The sequence below is a fragment of the Montipora foliosa genome, chromosome 2 (assembly GCF_036669935.1).
Source record: "Montipora foliosa isolate CH-2021 chromosome 2, ASM3666993v2, whole genome shotgun sequence".
NCBI lineage: Eukaryota > Metazoa > Cnidaria > Anthozoa > Scleractinia > Acroporidae > Montipora > Montipora foliosa.
The window spans coordinates 46,060,044-46,080,313 of record NC_090870.1 but is presented as its reverse complement, the minus strand read 5'-3'; the positions used below and the strand labels follow the sequence as shown (position 1 = coordinate 46,080,313).

General features: G+C 40.0%; 1 protein-coding gene and 1 long non-coding RNA gene across 7 annotated transcripts in view; one reads left to right on the top strand and one right to left on the bottom strand.

Moving 5' to 3' along the window:
- Window positions 1–15,036, bottom strand: part of LOC137993295 (adhesion G-protein coupled receptor G4-like) — a 55,710-nt gene extending 40,674 nt beyond the window's left edge. For 2 of the 6 annotated variants that reach the window (XM_068839046.1, XM_068839044.1), the window contains exons 1-7: window positions 14,438–14,959; window positions 9,444–9,604; window positions 8,110–8,856; window positions 7,231–7,518; window positions 6,679–6,797; window positions 5,458–5,516; window positions 1,360–1,508 (exon numbers count right to left, since the gene is read on the bottom strand). In XM_068839046.1, the coding sequence (XP_068695147.1) occupies window positions 1,360–1,508; window positions 5,458–5,516; window positions 6,679–6,797; window positions 7,231–7,518; window positions 8,110–8,856; window positions 9,444–9,604; window positions 14,438–14,616 (1,702 nt within the window). In that variant the 5' untranslated portion in view covers window positions 14,617–14,959. Of the gene's footprint in view, window positions 1–1,359; window positions 1,509–5,457; window positions 5,517–6,678; window positions 6,798–7,230; window positions 7,519–8,109; window positions 8,857–9,443; window positions 9,605–14,437 lie in introns of all 6 variants that reach the window. The other 4 variants (XM_068839047.1, XM_068839048.1, XM_068839045.1 and 1 more) reach the window with 4 other exon arrangements.
- A 904-nt stretch (window positions 15,037–15,940) lies between these two features.
- Window positions 15,941–16,626, top strand: LOC137993298 (uncharacterized). Its single transcript, XR_011121847.1, has 3 exons — window positions 15,941–16,073; window positions 16,199–16,290; window positions 16,497–16,626. It is a non-coding gene; the product is annotated as an uncharacterized lncRNA (long non-coding RNA).
- Window positions 16,627–20,270: the final 3,644 nt, after the last annotated feature.

The window sequence follows — 20,270 nt, the reverse complement described above, 5'->3', positions numbered from 1 at the left end:
CCCTCAAAGACTAGCACCTAAAGGGAGGGGCGGGGATGGGGGTGGGCTACAAGACAGTCTCCCCTTTTAGGTTTCACGCGACAACCTGGAAGCGACAAAGTGGAAGAGACAACGCGACTCTTATTGGCTTCCGTACTACACAGACATATGCAATCCATCAGGTTTATTTTGTTTTCTTTCGGCCGCGCACCAGCGGCAGGCATGAACAACCTAACTACCCGATTACCCGATAACCTGTGACCCTGCCGGATACGAAAAAACCAAGGGAACAAAAACTGGAAACGTAGTCCTCGAACCAATGCAATGCCGCAAAGCCCCCGGGGTTTAAAGGGTTTGTTGTTACAAAACAATAACGATACGTAAAAGGAAACAAAAGTTAAAGAGACTGATGCAGGCCTAGAATGGCTCACGTGACGAACTAACACTTTATAGACAGCATGACAGCCATCATGCCTTACACCAATCGTACCCAGACCCTTCTGTTCCGGTGCCGTACAAATATAAATTTCCGTCTTTATTTGCACGTTCAACCGTAAGAAGTTACATTTTTTATGCATGCTTTGTAACCTGCCCCATAGGCCGTGTCGATAGACAATTATGATGCTTCTCGTATTCATTCCAAAATATTGAGTTGTCACATTCAGTTTAACGTAAACCGAGGCCACATTTCCTTTTTCCAGTATAACGATCATGCTTCTCCTTCGTTTAGAGATTTAAACATTTTGAAATTCCTTGATGTTACATATTATTTAAACTGTATTTTTATGTTTACAATTCATTTAAATATGCTCCCATCTTCCTTCAGTAATTTCTTTACCTATATATCTTCAAGGCACAAGTATGAAACTAGGCTGGCCTCTTGGTCTACAATTTGTATTCCTTCCGTGAGAACAAACTATGGTAGATTTAATACTTGCTTTAAATGAGCTTTTCTTTGGAATAATTTTGAAGAATCTCTCACGAGTCTTAGCCTTTGAAACTTTAAACAGTCCTTAAAAATGACATTTTTGAGTATTATTAATTTTTGTTTCTTTTTTGTTGTTGTTGATGTTGTTCTGTTTTGTTTTCCAATTTTCTTTGTGCCATGACTTGTGTGTGTGCGTGTGTTTGCTTTTTTTTCATACTTGTGCCTCCATGTAACACTGAACATACAAAAATAATCTAAAATAGTTTATTATTATGCCTCCCAGCTAGATTAGCACTTAAGTTATTCTCTAGGAGGCTTCATACCTTACATAAGTAATGTTGTCTTTTTTTCCTCTCTCCGTTGTCATTGTGTGGTATAAATAAAAAGATGTTTGTTGTTTGTTGTTGTACGCAATAACGAGTGGGGTAAAACCTAAGTCATGTGTATTGTACCTTGGGTTGGTTCAAAAGAGTACTTATACCGATCCACTGGTACGTTGCCTATCTTCGCTTTCTCGACCTCGGCTTTCAGTGTTTTTTCTACTGAATCATCATTGTCCTGAAACGTCTTTACCAAAATATCCGCTTTCACTGAACCTTTCCTGCAAACATAATTTGTCCGTTAGTCTATTTTCAACAGAGGAACCGAAACAAGAGGGAATGATAAAGTAAAACGAAAACGATTGAACGATGCTCAATAAAATGCTAGGAACTGAAATCACTTCTCTCACTGTCGCCTACTGCAGATGACAATTTACATCTCAGGCTCGTATTTTTCCTTTCTGCAGTCATAGTTCTTATGTCCTATACTGCCCTAGCTCTGAGAAGGATGGATATAGTCCATTTACGAGTTGCTGCATGCCTCAGTTTCAAAGCGAGTCCTTGAGCACAACCATTCAAATGGAAATGAGTTGCGTATTCTTATGCAAATCAAACTCATTTCCCTTACAATAGTTGAGCACCAAGACTCGCTTTGAAAGCGAGACAAACAGCAACTCGGAAATGGCCTATTACTATTCACTGTGGGATAAGCTACCAAGTACTTAATTTAAGTGTCTCGTCTTCTAGCGCTGGAACACCACTAATTGGGGGCACTGTAAACTGAAATCAACAAAATTACAATGTAAAGCCAATCAAATCAAATATTGGTTTTTGAGGAGGAGGGAAAACCAGAATGCCTGGAGCAAAACCTCTCGGAGCAGAGTAGAGAACCAATAAACTCAACCCACATATGATGCCGAGTCTGGGAATCGAACCCGGGCCACATTGGCGGGGGCGAGTATTCTCAACGCAGTTTTTGAAGAAGAGAATGACAGAAAAATCAATGAGAACATCATCAAATATCTCAGCGACCACATCCTCGAACCTTTGATAGCTACAGTTAAAGAGTTCACAACCGTTGCAAAAGAGCGAAGAAATTCTCCGCAGAAACCCGAGATCTGATGGAGAAACGAAAGAATCTCAAACCACCCGAGTCAGCAGGAGAAAAGGTTGAAGCAGCACAACTGAATAAAACCATGAAAAAGAAACAACGTCACCTCAGAAAGCATAAAACACATGGTAATTCAAGAAGTATTTAAGCAAGGAAAAGGCTTCAAAATGACAAGGAAAAAACTAAGCACAGGAAAGCTTCAATGTACAGGAGTTCTAGAAAAGGACGGCTCGTTGATAACAGACAGGGACCGAATGGTTGACCGAGCACAAGAACTCTACTCATCGGACCGCCCAGACCCGGAACCTCCCCACCTGAAGGTGCATAACGAGTGGTCAGACTTCCCAATGGTCAAACCGCGGGATGTTGAGCTTGCGGTTAACCTTACAATATCGCAATCGATCTGATTGAAGCAGTGGGTGAGACAATCTACATGAAATTGGCGGTTCTTTTTAACGAATGCCTAAGGGAAAGCAAGATTCCTGAAGAGTGGAATAAAGCGATCATCATTTTGCTATACAATACATTACAATACAATACAATACAAAACTTTATTTATTCACGGAATTCAATTTCACAACTAAGAATTCTCCCAGGAGGCCGTGCGCTATAAATACTTGTAATAATGTTAAAATATAAAAAGGACTTAAAGATTCACCTGACTATAATATAAAAAATCTCTACACCACACCTAATTTCAATCTAGTTAACTACATCAGTCCCTAAAAATGAATAAAAATTATTTTTAAAAGGTCTGAGCAACTTTCCAGCTAGCCCCAGTTATAATACGAGCAGCTCTATTTTGCAATTTCTCCACTTTGTTACTTAAACGGCACCAATACACCCCCAGACGACACTGTAATAGTCAAGGTTGGGCAGGGCCAGTGATTTATAGATTTTTATGAGGATTGATTGAGGACATGTTGGTTTGAGCCTTCTAAGAGCTGCCAGTACTTTTGTAACATTTTCAATGACCTCAGAAATATGATGACTCCACGATATTGTTTCATCTACGTGTACTCCCAAGAATTGGGTTTGAACTCTTTCTATTGAATGACCATCAAGAGAAATGTCAGGTTCACTAGGTATCAAAGATACTTTGTGCCGAGCCCCAGTAAAAAAACATTTGGTCTTCACTACATTTAAACTTAAATTTGCATCGAGCCACTGTGTCAGATGTCAGGATTTAAACAAATCGTCAGGGTTTTTAGATGCATAGGTTAGATTGGTATCGTCAGCGTACATTTTCACGTCTGAAAGAAGATTGCAGTTTGATAAATCATTTATAGATAATAAAAATAGTAGCGGTCCGAGGATTGAACCCTGTGGAACCCCGCTCCGTATATGTGACTGGTTTCAGATTTATAATTACCCGTCACTGTGACCTGTGTTCTATCACACAAATAGTTTTTAAAGAGATTTAGTGAAGAACCCCTAAACCCATAAAACTGTAATTTCGATAAGAGGATCTCGTGATAAATGGTATCAAATGCCTTTTTAAGCCGGATCAATGAAAGGAATGGCATTTGTTAAGTCATTGTCAATATTTAAATACCAATTGTCTGTTATGTCGATAACGGCTGAGAGGGTCGAGTGCTAAGTCCTAAAACCGGATTGAAATTTTAGAGAGCAGATTAGTATCATCATAGAATGTACATACCTGATTAAAGATTGCCTTTTCAAAACGTCTTGCAATTACAGACAGAATTGAAATAGGTCTGTAGCTGGCTAGTTTAGTCTTAGAGTCAGCTTTAAAGATTGGGTTTACTTTAGAAAGGAGATCCTTAGACTGCGAGCAGTCTCCCTTTTGCTCGAAAACCCGCCGAGCGAACGTGATATGCGAGGGGCGAAGCCGCAAGCCGCGAGTAGCGCGACCACTAACCACCTCCATGTTGTTAACCAACTAATTGAAAAATGCCAAGAGTGCAAAATTCCTCTAGACGTGGGTCTGGTTGATTACAACAGAGCCTTCGACTCACCGACGGTCGAGATCCTGGACGCCATAGATTCGCTTAATAAGGAGCAAGGGGTCGAACCAGTCATGTGTTCGTCAATGGTCAACAACACATCTACAAATACGCCAAATCCTACATCAGACATCACAAAGACTCCAAACGATTCAAACTGCAAAGGGGAGTACGGCAGTGTAATACCAGTTCTCCCAAACTTTTCGTTGCCTGCTAGGACAAGGTCTTTCGCAAACTACGTTGGGAAATGAAGGGAATCAAAATCGATGGTGAGTACCGCAGTCATCTACGGTTTGCCGACGACATTATTATTTTTGCCAACGATATTGGAGAACTCCAAGAAATGCTACACGAATTCAACCAAGCTAGCCTCAAAGTCGGGCCTAACATGAACCTACAAAAGACAAATGTTATGTACAATGAATTCCCTGAGGACGTAGACAGATGAATAAAATCGAAGAAGTCGATCATTACATCTAACTCGGTCAATGCATTTCCATGGATTCAGCCTCGAAGGAACAAGAGATCAACCTTCGTATTGCCCTCGGATGGCAAGCTTTCGGCAGAGCGAGTGCGATCTTCAAAAACAAAGACATTCCGATCGTTATTAAACGTCAGGTTTATGACCGGTGCATTCTACCAACAGTCACCTATGGATCAGAAACCTGGAATCTTACTCAGAGAGCCCACGAAAAAATCATGATAAACATCACGTGGCGAGATCGTATAAAACAGCTCAACGAATCCGAGAAAAAAACAAAAGTACGAGATACCATGGAAACGATAAGTAAACTCAAATGGAATTGAGCTGGTCAGGTGGCTAGAAGAACAGACAACCGTTGGTCAACCCCCATTACGTTCTGGACGCCCCGGGGACAAACAAGGAACCGAGGAAGACCAAGGACGAGATGAAGAAACGTCTTGGATAGTTTTGTAAATACTGGCACCGCGTCTCGCAAAACGTAGACCAGTGGAGGACAAAGGGGAAGGCCAACGTCCAACGACGGACATTTAACGGCTGAAACTGAAAGTGAGTGCTTTCACCACTACGCAAGGTGTACTCCGAACGAGGTATCAACTATATGTCTCCTAGGCCTGGTTCAAACAAGGAAAAGCAAACAAATCCGCTGAGGTGATAAGAGCTTCACTTACCAAAGTTTCACAAGGTGAGCACTAACAAAATCAGGATCTTGACTTAGAACATTCCGCACCTAAAAAAATAACAAACATGTGTCAAGCACGTGACAATTTCTGCATTGGACGATTTAGATCCTAGCAGCCAAATATGGCGGGGGCATTTGTTTGGACGAGTCTCAGTGGTAGAGCATCTGAACTCAGTAGTAATCGAAAGGTCGTAGGTTCGACTCCTGCAAAGAAGAACTCGGATTTTTCCGAGTAACCCCGAGTCACCGTCTTCTTCGTCGCTTCCAGGTGATCCGGTGACGTAATTCAGAGGACTGGGGAGAAAAATTTTAACGCCTTATCCCACAACCGCGCGCGGCCTTATTTTCGAATTCAACATGGCAGAGGCGAGGTTAGAGCTCGTCGGCTCTACTTGAATGTTCATTCAGTACAGGAAATGTGGTAGACACGGAATGATCTGTTGAGTTTTGGCGATGGAAATACTGCAGGGAATTTGGAGTCAACACCTAAGGCCGCGCGAGGTTGTGGGATACGGCGTTAAAATTTTTCTTCCCAGTCCTCCAAAGTGCGTCACCAGATCACCTGGTTCCTATAGCTCAGTGGTAGAGCGTCCGAACTAGTAATCGGAAGGTCGTAGCTTAGACTGCTGAAGAAGAGCACTCGGATTTTTTCCGAATATCTCCAAGTCAACACCAAAAAATAAATCTCTTCGATTTCTGCATTGTTTGCGTGATTTTATGTAGCTTAATGGACCAATTTCGATATCTCAAAAATCGGTCTTAGACCAAACACGTCACCTCGCGGCTCCGAGGACAAAACTCATACAAATGCTTATTTTATTTCCCAGAGCCTCGAAATCATGTTTATTGTTATAAGCTGAATTTTAAAAATCGAAAGTGGTCTATTTAGCAAGGACAACGAAGGTTACGAGAACGTGAATCCAATTTTTTCGCGATTATTCAGTTTGCCTTGGAAGGAGTGTTCCAGTTTTTCAGGAATAAAACTGGTATTAACACTGTCACTCTCTAGAGATAATTATTAAAAATCACACTCTTCACGTAACCTCAAATTTGATCATTTCTCGTCGACTTCTTTGCTTAAGCTTCTATTGCTAATTTGTAATTCGCTCTCTAAAGAAAATATTAAATTGCTCTTCACGTAACTTCAAATTTGATCATTACTCGTCGACTTCTTTGCTTAAGCTTCTATTGCTAATTTGTTTAGCTTTACCTGGGAGGTGAGCTTTTCATCGATGTCCTGGAATTCTTTGGACTCCTTGTTGTTCATATTGGTGTTAAATTCTTCTTTTATTAATTCCACCTGAAGCAATAAATACTTGACGCCGGTTTCTGAGAAAAAATATCATTAACAACGATATCAGGAACTTGCGAAACTAATGTTTCACGTTCTAATGTGAGCGGAGTTTGATTCTTTTACGGAGTTGGCGTCATAATTGGGTTAAACTTCATACTTTTGCACCGGGCCTCAAGTTCATTCCACATGCTGGATAAGTAACAGATAAAAAATTCTTTCAAAACGATTATGATCCCAAGAAGTCTTTTTGTTTCTCTTCGGCAGCTTGGAAATGAATATTAATCTGCTTATCACAGTGTGAATTTACCAATCAGGACACGCAAAAATCACTTGTGTGTTATGCACTTACAAGTGATATTTGTGGTATCAAATCGCCAAACTTTTATCATAACCTGTGTAAAACCAAATGCTCTCAGAATGCTTTCAAAAGCTACTGGCAGTAAATAAAAAGAAACCTCTCGCACTTACGATCTACAGCTATCTTCATTTTGCGATTATCCATTCCAAGATCATTGCTCGCTACACACCAGATTTCGGAATCTCTTACAGCCTTAAATTCAATCATTTTTTCTGACTCGCTTTCTGACTCGCTCGAAGTCACGGTTACACCTTCCACCTTTTCTGCAGGCTGACCATTAAATACGACGGCAACAACGGGTCTTGGGTTGCCCTTGGATACGCACTTGACTTGCACTACCGTATTAAAGCCAACTTTATCTTTTTTCGGGGTATCAAACATCGCGATCACTGGCGCCCCTGGAAATGCGACAAACAACAACTTGAGATAAGCGTAAATTAAGCATGCATACGACCGACTTACAGTTCTTTTCAGTCAACTCAGTTTCACTGAGACCTTGCCCCGCCTAATAGATATCGGAGTTGGCGCAATGGTGAGCGCCTTCGCCATCCCTTGATATGACCTGGGGTCGATTCCTGAACTCAAGGGCATCGGTAGGCAGAGTTTGTTGGCTATAATTCTGCTCCGAGTGGTTTGTTTTTTTTCTCCTAGTACTACCGTTCCCCTCTATTTCATAAAAACCTTGGATCTGCTTTCATTGGGCTGATTTTGTAGATTCCCCAATCGTTAGAGCACTTGTGCTCGGCTCTATGACCTTGAGACTTCAGTAAACTATAACAGTAAATAACGTATAAACGTTCTTTCCATTAAGAAATTTGTTTGTAACAATGAGACAGATAATGAGGGGCTCTCTCTGATTGGTCTCATCGCACAAGCCTTGTTCATCAAATTCTGTGGGACGTTGTAGCTCTTACACACACGAAAAACAAGGAGAGAGGAAGAGAGTTACCTACAAAGCAAGGTCCAAAGAAAGTGATCTTGACACTTACCTTGCGACCTCATGGGTGGAGTTGTAGCAGCAACCGAACTGGGCGTGGACAGGACACTACTCACGGTTGTTAAAATGTCAGCTGTACTGGTGTCGTCTTTTTGGAAATCAGAGGAGGGCGATGAAAGAGCTCTGATAATAGGCGAACTGCCATCAACACGCACGGTAGAAGAACTGGGAATCTTCTCAACAACAGACGAAGAAAATTCCAACATTCTCGACGTTGTTGTAATTGCAAGCCCTACAGGTTTCGCAGGTGGCCTTGACGGTGTTGCTGCTAATCCAGCAACATCCAGGACAGCTGATGTCTCTCCAGCCGCATAAGACGCTGTAGCTGTTGTTTGTTGGCCAGGAATCACCACAGGGACAGCTTTCGTTGACGCTAACACAGATCGATATGAAGTCACCAAGGAAACAACTTGGGACGACGATAACACTGAAACAGCTTTGGATGACTTTGCAGGAACAATTTGAGATGACAATAATACTGCAACAGGCGTTGATGGCTTCACAACAAGTAATTCAAGTCGTGACGTCACGACGTGCGCAGAGGTCATTACAGGAACTTTAAAAGATGAAGTTATTTCATCACGAGCGGGTTGTGAAGATTTAATGGCTTCACCACCAGCTAGTTCTGGATTGATGTGTGAAGTCTTTTCTGCGACCACGGAAGAACTAGTGAGTACATTGACTGCAGCTGTGGAGGCTTGTTTTGTCTCTCTTATGTTGATCAGTGCGGATGATCCATCTGTTGGAAAAGAAATGACGTGACCTGGATGTTAATAGAAGTGATTCCTAATTTCAGACGAATTTTCAGACCTTGTTAGAATTTTTAAAAAGAGCTAAGTTAACTTTCAGTTCTGTTGCATTTCTGCTTGTGAATTAGTCTGACAAAAGGTTATAATTTTTAAAAAGGCCGACGCTCTATCTCTCACCTTTTTACGAGGTATTCCCCAACCGAGGAGCCCGTTCACAGGCAAGCCTGGATTCATACATATTTGAATCACTGTCAACTCTGGGTGACCACAGTTTTTCCCACTTTAGCCATAACACGCTGGTGAGTCAACAAGGTTAAGTTTACGGACGAAGATTTTGATGGCCCAAACAGCACCACTTCGGTGAAGATTTATATTCAAGAACTTCCAACAAGGAAAACTAAAATTACGTTAAATGCAAATGAATAGACACACCCTTGCGCCTTAACGGTTTAAGTGATCTAAATGGATGAAATATGGTCAAATTCGGACTACTACATTTTTTCAAAGAAGTGTTATATTTGTTTAGGCTAAGTTTGGAAAATAAATATTTTAGTATTGAAAAAGGCTTCGCTCTTACCACAAGCGAAAGAGCCGTCTTTCAGATCTTGAAATGAAGCTCCGCTTAGTTGAGCAGACGAGTTGGAGCATTTCCCGAGTATCTCAACTCTTTTCTCTTTGAGGACTTTCCAAGACTGATAAAATGTGCAATCACATTTAATAGGATTTCCCGTTAAGTCACTGTCGAAAAAAAATCAAAGGAAATTATTATTATTATTATTATTATTATTATTATTATTATTATCATCATTATTATTCACGCAAAATTTACTATGTATTCTCTTAGGGTGCGTTCGATTGATCCTATTCCGGAATAAGAATACGTGGAGTGATGATTTAAAACACTATGTATGGCGTTTGGCAGCAACAAGAATAATAAAGCCATGTTTAAAATTGCATTTTAGCAGATGTTTGACAATATTAATGTGAATCCCCGCAAAAACGAAGGATTTCTAACTTCTATTCCATGTATTCCTATTCCGGAATACGGTCAATCGAACGCGCCCTTAGACTCCTCAAAAATAACGGCATTCGTCCAATACAATTACGTTGATTGTCGAGAAAAGGTCTCACTTCGGAATGAGGAATTCTGCAGAACTCAGAAGGTGTTTTCCTTCAGCCTCATTGCATAACGCCCTTCTCGATCAATATAATTCCTTACAGTATAAGCAGCCTCGTTTAACAGATGTTTAAAATTGCACTTAGATATTTCCAGCATTGCTTTGTAAAACTACGTAGTTCTGTACCATCACGACCAATTATAAGACCGTCGTAACATGCTGCACTTTATTGTTTAACTACATGTGCTATTTTTGCCAGGGACTAGCAGAGTTTCTTCAGTTCTTTAACAACTAGTACTGGAGAAGTAGAGACCAATAGCAGCACCTTTATATTTAGTACAACTGTGAAACGCTTGATTGGGGTCGCACAAATTGTCCAATAGCATCATAACCTTGGACATTGGCACATCATATAATCATTTTGTCGCAACCGTAAGAAGCATTCGAGCCTTTGAAGTGCTTTTCGCTTGTAGCATTCTCATGCTGAACAAGTTGCATGAGCATCATAAACATTTTTGCTCTTTGGTCATTTCAATTTCAGCAGGAAAAGAAAACAAACATCGGTAAGACAAAAAGAAGATTGCATGATAGGAAGTCCGAGCATTTCAAAGCTCTTACACAAGGCGGTCACGCCTCTGCTGTTGCAGACCATACTATTTCTACCGGTCATAACATCAAATGGGACCATTTTGAAATCCTCGCTACTGGAAAGTCTGACTTCCAGTGTAAAATTAAAGAATCGCTTTTGATCAGGGACTTAAAACCCTCTCTAAATGAAAACATTGGTAGTGACAAGCTTTTTCTTTATTAATTTCTTCCGGAAGTGTCAACTACCGGAAGTTACGACTTTGTTATAATACTTTGTAACCAGTCACCATTGCCTCGCTCAAGTTTTAAGTTTTAACCGTCACTTCTGATGATGTATGTTGCAGCATACGAAACGTCAAGTATAAAATGAAAGTGTTTGAAACCGCTGTTTGTTTTCTTTTACTTGCATGAGCATATTTTAAGAATGACGATGCTTAGATTTGAGAGCAAGTGCGTCTACGAGTAAGAATTATATTTTGTTAGTAAGTGCCTAAGGTTAGAAGGACGACATTTTCGTTAGCGCGCTTTCACAGAACCGAAAACTCGCTCTCTTAAGCTCGATTTAGACGGTACGATGTTTGTTGACGACTTTCGCTTGGAACTAGCAGTACAACGTCACTTTCGACAAATTACACACGCACTGTTCGTGAACGCCTGTCGAAAGGTTGTCTTAGGTCTTATTTCCAAGATACGATTTGTTGTGAAGTCGTGGCATAAGCTGGTCTGGTAGGAAAGTCGTAACCAAAACTCGCACCGTCTGAATAGACCTTCAGTCGTACTCCTGCTCTAATATAAAGTTCGCTAATATTGCAAAAAAGCACTACAACATACGCAATCTTCGTATTTTTCAAAAGAGGCAATAATTGGTTCTTTTTTTTCCAAAGCTTTGAAACGAAGAAACCAATTCTTCCGGTCGCCGAACCGCAAAACTAGTCGTCGTAAAACCACAAATGAAAACAATAATTTCAATTCAAATGAAAGAAGCCACGAAAGAAAATCTGTAAAGAAAACAAGGAAATACAGTGCCACGTGGTCCGCAGATTGTTTGATGTGACACGGTAGACCCTCAGAGTACGTGGCAGGAATTGATGTCGTAATCCAGCCTATACCGCGAGGCTTATAAGGTCTTAAAAAAGATTAATTCAGGGTAGTTTTGACCTTATTGCAGAGTGAGATTCAATGATATTTTTCGAAGCAGCAATTCAGAATAATGCCGGAGGCAACCACTAACCGAGACTGTGGGAAACCACTCATTATAAATTTAACCATGCAAGTTGCGGTTATATTCTTTCTTAATATGTTTAGACTGACATTCTTGCATGTTTGATGCCGATGGTCCTAAAATAAAAACTAATCATCTATTTGCAACAATCAAAACGTCTTTGTCAATGTCAAATAATGAATATGACAGGGAATTTATCTCAAAATTCAGTTGTCCGCTACTTCTTAATAATATACAACGCCTTTTGACGTGCCTATTTCCCGCATGAATATACACGATTGATAAAGATATCGGCAGAAACTTTGTAAACCTGTAAATTCCTTATCATGAAATAACTTTTTTCGATCGCGTGATTGTAACATCATCAATTAATTTGTTGCTAGTTATTCGATTGGTCCCTATTTTTGGCCGATACAAAACGGCCATTTTCAACATTCGTTCCACGTAAAGCAATTAATGTGTTCGCCTCCGCGGTCCCTACTGAAAGAGAATAGAGCCAAACAATACTGAATATGACAACCCCCGCATTCGGTTTCAAGTGAGTTAGATCTGCGTGGCCACTGCATGCCTGTATGAGAACGTCACAAAAGCTTAAAGATCATGTTAGCTGTTGTTTATTTTGTAAAGGAACTAAGAGGAATCCTGGGCACTCTTCCAAACCAATTAATAAGCCGGGTCGCTGATGACCTGAAATTTAGTTTAATACTTTATAATCTAAGCTCAAATAAGTTAAATGGTTTAAGACATTTTCTGAGTTGAAATGTTGCTGAGTGATTCCTTGAGAAGTTACGAATGGGTCATTAAGGCGGGGCACCTAATCTTTTTATAGTCTTCTCGTGACACGCTTTAGAGTCCAATTACCCTGAAATTCTCATTGCATGACCAAACACTCTGCATCTTAGCAAGAATCCCGGAAACCAGGACAAGAATCGATCTTAATTTCAACACTTGGATAAAGTTCGTAATTGACTGTAGGCTTTGGCGAAAGACAACATTTGCATCCATTTCAAGTGGTCCCTGATGAGCAAGTTCGAACAAGTCGACTTTTGATTTGCTCTAAATTTAAACCTGTACATCTATTTTAATCCTCGACGTATTAAGAAAGGTACGCTATTGAAAAAAAAATGAAAAAAAAATTTGGTTCTGAAAAACGTGACTATGCTTCTAATAATGATCATAAGCACATTGAAAGGTTAGAAGACTCGTGCGGTAAAGTTTTGCATATCATTGACCTTAGAGATTCTTTTTCTAACGAAAATTTAAATTTGCCGCACAAATTGAGGCCAGATGCGCTCTACAGCGAATATAGAGATGCTTTTTTTCTGGTACGCGCGCGACATGCATTTGTCCAATCGTACAAACACATACACACACACACTGTACAAAGTACAAAACGCGATGATGGCACACCAGATTGATGGATACATTTCAGTAACTAAACGAAATGTAACATTTTTCAAGTGACTCTACCGTACCCAACAAAGATATATCAGAAACTGGAAAAGCGTGAAGTGATATTCTTTTGACGTACCAGAAAACAAATTTCGTCGAGAATGGGTCACCTTGAAAAACTACTGAGCCTGGTATGCGGCGAAATTACTAAAACCACTGATCGGTTTGTGATAAAATATTAATGACAGAGGTTTCGACACGAACTGATACTGAAGGGCTTGAAAGTGATAAGGACTGCTATAAACAAATGGCAAATGGATCACTTCGGATGACATATTAGATCGGAGAGTTTGACACTTTGAATGCAGAGATGCGTTAATTAACGTCAAACCTGTCCAATATTTGGTTTGTTACGACTGATTGTTTCTAAATAATCAAAACAATTCGAGGAGGGTTGTCAATATTTTTCGAAAAAATGGTTAATCGATGGTAAGCAATTTTGCAAATTGGATTAGAACCAAAAATCGATAACGTCCAACTCGATGCTCTGACCAATAAAGCCTTCAGTATTTTTCTGATTTTAGCCCGAGAAGATTAATTTACAACGTTTGCTATGATGCTTTAATTCAAACTTACTCGTATGGATCATGACATTTGTAAGTTTCCATTAACATTTTGCAAAGAATTCGACATGCGAGGTCCTGGTCCGCCGTATAGAAGTAATTTCTGTAAATGAATACACCGCAAAAAATGCGAAAGGTTCTTTGTTTCCGTCACATTTTGAAAATAAACGAGAAACGAAACAACGTGCAAGCAAAGATGGCATACTTGATCAAAACTTGAGCCACAGGAAAGGTAACACCCTTTCATTTACACCAGACATTTTGCGGCGAAAACCACACTTAAATCCTCACAGTATTTAAAAATAAATGAGCTAACTCAAAATTGAGATTCGTCAGAGTAGTTTCTTTCAACTAACATCGACTGATTACTGTCGAATATTTTAATCGATTTGGATAATATTAAATCGTTCTGTAAAAAACAGTTACATCGCAAATTGTTAGCGTCGATCCAGTCGAAAAGGATAACCCCGAACTGAAGATGATAACTTTAGGAATTAAAAATTATTTGTTTTTTCTAAAAATATAATTTAAATTTACGTTAAAAAACTGCAAACAAAAACAGGAACACATACGGTTGATTTTGATCGATAAAATTCCGTCGGGTTACCAATAACGGACAAGTACTTACATCGACGAGGTGTTTTCGGGCAAATCGCTTGGAATTGACTTGACGCTTTCGTCTCTGCAGCTCACTGACACATTCAAGGTGTTTGATGTACAGATACACGAGGCTGGACACGCGGTACTTGATCGAACAACAGCAGCGATAACACAAGTTGTAAACAGTACGTTGAAAACCAAAGCCATGTTGCCTACACTGAAGTCAAAATCAAGACACAGTTCTCAAACATCGACGCTTCTTCCACTGTAAAGGATCATTCAAAAACACATGATCTGTGTGGATGAAGACCACGCGAGAACAGAAGGTTCGGATTTCAAACTTGGCGAACACTCCGACCTCTAGCACTTCCCAGCGCTTCACCAGCTCAATACACTTTGCTTTGCTTGTGGTTTTCACACGATTCTCAACATTTACCTAATTTAAAATTCATGATGATTCGAGAAACGTGCAATTGTTCCTGATTTGCATAATACAATGAGAAACTCAGCTGTCGTTACCAAGGCATATAGCCACAAAAAAGACAGCAATACGTCGCCCGACAATTCTGATAAATACTATGACAGCGGCTGAATATCCTCTTTGACTATTTACCCAGACAGTATCATAATATTACAAGTGACGCCCTTGGATCTTCTCGTCACACAACTTTTCAATCTCAAAGTAACGAAACCCTCTTTTTTACGACGCTTAGTCCTTCTAGCATCAGGAAACTTTCGCGTAAATTTCCGGCGAAGGTTTCGAGTCATTTTTAACAACTTTTATTTTGCTAACACCTGCCTCGAGTTCATGAAATATTTGTTTAACGAAAAGAATCTTTTCGAAGAGTTATTTCCGATGATTATATTTGCAGTCTTTGACTGTCACTGAAAGAAAACTAATCATGCGTAGAATTGTAAGGGTGTTTTGCCGCCTTGATTGCGACCACTGAAGAGCCCTCTCCAATAAAAAAAATAATTACGCCCAAGATAAAAACCATTCATACCCCTTGAAAAATGCCATTTAGTGCCTTGGCAAAAATAAAACAAAATCATCTTGTTGGGAGATTAATTAATTTCACGTGATGGATCTTACGTAATTAACGACCCAAAAGTATTACACGAGCAAAAAAAGAACCAACTGCTTTATATATTCTGGACAGAAACTTCAGAAAAACTTCCCTATCATGACAACCTGGGAAAAAAAGGTAGATTTCCGTCTGGTTGGACAGCACCATTGTGTGGTCTTGCGTAACAAGTTTTCCTTTTACCGATATAGTTAAAAAAAGGTCATGTGACTGAGTTTAACAAGGGATGGCAAACATTGGAATACAAACTATTTTCTTTAACAATATCGAAGATTTAATTTGGTTTAACGGAAAAGAAAGCAACAATTGTCATATAAGATTTCTAAACAATCCCCAGGAGTTTTTTGTATTACATAATTAAGAAAGGATGCAGTCCCGACAAAAGGTCAACAAATTTGAACGCCTCGATGTCATCCGGTCTGATGTGCAAAACCGACCAAAAGCCAGAAAGGACCAGAAATGCAGCTGTTCGGAGAAACGGTTTTCCTTAATTCCATTTTGTCGTTTCTTTTTCTCTCTCTCAAGTCTCCATCTCTTGTTTTTTACTATTTTAACAGGAACTTGCAATTTTTATCAAACGTGAGTTGAATGATATTATTTTAACAACAAAACCTTTTGCCTAAAGGGGGTGATTAATAGCTAGAGCGAGAACTGAGAGCTTAAGTGCTGTCGGTATACAGTGAACTTTGACCTTTATAATCTAGCTCACGAAAGAGGATTATGGAAAGGAAATGGAACACGAGGCGACATCATACAAGATATGAACAACCAGCATGCCCTTCTGTGCAATAAGCAGGTAAGTAAACCGCTTTTAGACTTAATCGGATGGCCAAATTTGGTCGTGCAGAACAACGATGCCTGCAAGAGCAGCTGAAAAAAAGTAGTTAATATTCTATTGTCATTTTAATCAATGAAGGCAAAATGACCTAAGTTTGCAAACTATGGGCCGTAATTGGTTTCACTTTAATTATCAGTGCTGAATTTGGTATTGTCCTTTTCAAGGTGTGCGTGGAAAAAATGACATATCAGCTCAGGGTGTCAAAGAGCGGGACGTAGAAGGAGTTCTTTCTAAAGACTTACAAGACACCTCTGCCTGTCCTTACGCGGTCTTTTAACCAGGAATAGCGACGAAGACCGCTCGTGCAAAAGAGAGTGTGAGTTAAAATTTGGTAGCAGAATGCTTAATTTGAAGCCTCCAAATTAATAGTTTCGCGGACGCCAAGAAAATTCCCAGACGCCAAGAACGCGTGAGCATTTTTCAAGTTAAAAATAATCGATTTCGAAAGGTTACACTGAGGTACATGCAGTTCGTACTTCCTGCGGCGAATACAAAACAAAGTCCGTTTTTCGATCTTTCATCGACAAAACCTTGAACTACGCGTTTTTCAACACGTGGCATTGTTTTTCCCCACTTCTTGGCAATCATCTTGTCCCTCGCGTCTTGCCCTCTTATTGCAGTAGAGGGGCGGATTACAATGGAATTCAAAGTGAAGTTTGCTTGAATTCCGTAGGCAGGCACTTGTCATGCGAAGTTCAAAGTTAAGAATAGATGAACTTAGCACGGAAAATGCCAAGTCAATGGACAATACTTTCCTTTCCTTAAAAATGGTTCTCTTGCGTGTCATGGTGCCTCTTCGTTAAAAGGGATTCACTAATAATTAACGCAACATATGAAAAAATCGTTCCAGAAAAAAGGATTGTCGCAGAATTTTTCCGTTCAAAGGAAATAAGACTGAGGGGTGGTTGACAGAATCCACGTTAAGACTGAAAAGTCGACAGGAAAGCAAACACGACAGGCTGATACGAACCACTGATGTCATTCGGAAGGATGAACCAATTATGCTGTGTCAGTGCCAAATGGTTAATTGAACAACTATCTCGTCTCCCCGGCCTTGTTTTTTTGTGTTGTGTTCACATTGGACCTGAAAAACCACATAAGGTAAAACGGTTGAAAGTCAGTCAAATCAGTATCAATCTGAGAGAAATCATTTGATCCTAACAGTTGTAATTACACCTTACCTACTAACTGAACAAATACTGGTTAGCTAAACAAATAGCAGACTGACACTTCTAACTGAACGTTGTCGCTTGATAAAAAGAAGTTGTCCACCTTTAGGGAGATAAGAACTGAGCAGGTGGGATTACAGCGGTCAATTTACTCTTGTTTACTCAGCTGACACAGCACAATTTCTATGCTTCACTCACACACGTTCTATTTTTACTTTTTTTGCAAATTTCAACCTCAGTGACAGTTTGTCATTTGTCGCTTGCCTCAAACGTCGATTAAATCATACCCTGTCCAGCTATTTCTACAACCTGAGCGGGACTTGCCTTCGCAAAAGTCAAGTTATGGGTATTTTCATTTAAATTGGAGCGTACACGCACTGTGGATATTGACCTGTTGGTAAGCAATGACGTGTGGCATACGGGGACTCGTTTCCGACAAAATTCTCAAATATTATACGGATCTTTTGATGATTATTCGGGGCTTTTCCTGGAAATATTAACAATTAAAGGGAAAAATAAGCGAGCTTTTGGGAACAATGTACAATTCACCTGATTCGCCATCGCCGTGAACAAAACAAAGATGGCGTCGTACAGTTTTAATATAATATTATGGAGCTTAAGCACGCGCATTTTTGAGATGCGGACGGCAATCGGAAGTGAGTTGTTTTCCCTTTTAAGTTTTCTTCACACAGACACATTTGCATTGCTAAGTATCTTTTTTCCATTAGAAATGATTCTTATGAAAATCTGGGAGACACCACAGTCCTAGCACGCGAAATGTTTTCTTCCGGTTGCCGTCCGCGTCTCAAAAATCGCGCGTGCTTAAGCTCCCTAATGGCTGAAGACGAACGACGATATTATTTCATTTGAATCATGTTAGGAACGAAACTTTAAAATACCTGGCAACTTTTGCGCATGATTCTTAAAATTTTGCGGGATATCCCGAAGAACGCGTCATACCATCATAAAGACTTTACAACAATTTTTGTTAAGCGCACATACAGTCAACGGTTTAAAGAAACTGACCAGCAACACAACGAAACCTCGATCGATACAATGAGTTTCCTGGTTCCCCTTAGGTCAAAATGAGCTTCTGTCCATGACTGATAAATGAAACATGAAATAAATGTTACATTTGCAGGGCTCGAAATAATTTCCGGAGAGTCTCCGGTCACGATGACCGGCCAAATTCTTTTTAGCTCGGTCACGTACCGTTTCTGACCTGTCGAATTATATAAAATAAATAACTCTTAAAACAGGGGCCCATGAACCAAAACTGGCGTTATATATTTCCAAAAAGTTGTTGCTTAGAGCTCATAGCACTTTAACGCACTCAATGTCAACAACGGTTCTTGTTGCATTTCACCCAGGATTTCAGATCAAAGTTCCGCAAATGACAATACACAGCGACTTGCTACAACTGAAACAACTGAACAGCATGGAAATTTTAATTTATTTCATTTTCAAAACGATCAAATGTGACCGGTCAACACGACCGGCAAGACGAAAGGTTGACGTACCGGTCAACTCCAAAATCAGTTCGGACATTGTCCGTTGACCGGCCGTTATGTCGAGCCCTGCATTTGAGCTCTGTTCACCCCCGGCTTCTCCGGGAGGCAATTCCCAGCAAGGAAGTTCGCTGTGAGTTTAGCTCGGAAATTTAGTCATATCGAACAATAGGTTGAAACTAAATTGACCATCGTAAGGAGCTTAAAAACTGCCGTTTCGAGCATTAGTCCTTCTTTAAATGAAATCTGCTTTATGATTGGGTCAGATCAGTTGGACTAACACTTGAAACGTTCGATCACTGTTGTCTCAAGGAACAAGACGCTCTTTACGCGTTTACTTGGAATACCATGTTGCGCAGAAGTAGCGTGATACATTTTGGAAGGGTTAGAAGCAAACTACAAGGATCGAATAGACTGAAGCGATGTATTTTTTATATATATTCAAATCTGCTCAGTGGGGAAGAAAAGAAGTAAATATTTCTGCAGCGAATTGAAGTCTGCATGGATGGCTCATTCATACAGCCGATACGTATCGATGAACATCGCTTAGCCGTTCACAAATAAATTCAATCGGTGACCTACGCTTGATTTGGTACAGGTTGTCGGATGGGAAATAACGTGAACCTAGCAGATGCAACGTGACATCAAAGTGAAACTAGTGAGCCAATGGAGAGTGAAACACTAGCGAGTAGCGTGGCAGAAAACTTGTGAAAAACCATTCTTGCAATTAAATGTGCCTAAGACGGTGAAATTTAGCCCACCCCTTAGTACCAGCTACTGTATCACCGGTAACAAACTGTTTCTAAATTAACAGTTTTAACTTATGAATAATGAGTAGACTTCCCTCTAGGTAGCTAAAATGAAGACCGAGAAGCTATCAGTTAATTAAAAGAAAAAAAATTGACATCCTCGGTTGATGCATGCTCGTACAAAGAACAGCTGAAAGAAAATGGCATTTCCAGAAGGCTGAATCCAGCATTGCTATTGTATTTGCTTCATTTGCCATTCACTCAGAACATGGGCTTGAGTTTCACACTGAAGGCCCAACACATAAATCCGGACTTTCATCGAATTTTGTAAGAACTGAGGCTGTTTGAAGCCTCGCGCTCGCAGAAATCCTCTCCAACGACACTCGACACGCGTGACGGCTGCCTTATTTGCTGGAGTGTAGTAGCCTATTCCAAGTCCCCACTCGCTTTTCACACGCAGTTGTTTTCGTTTTCCCGACTAGAACAGGCTAGAGTGTAGTAGTGTTTAAGTT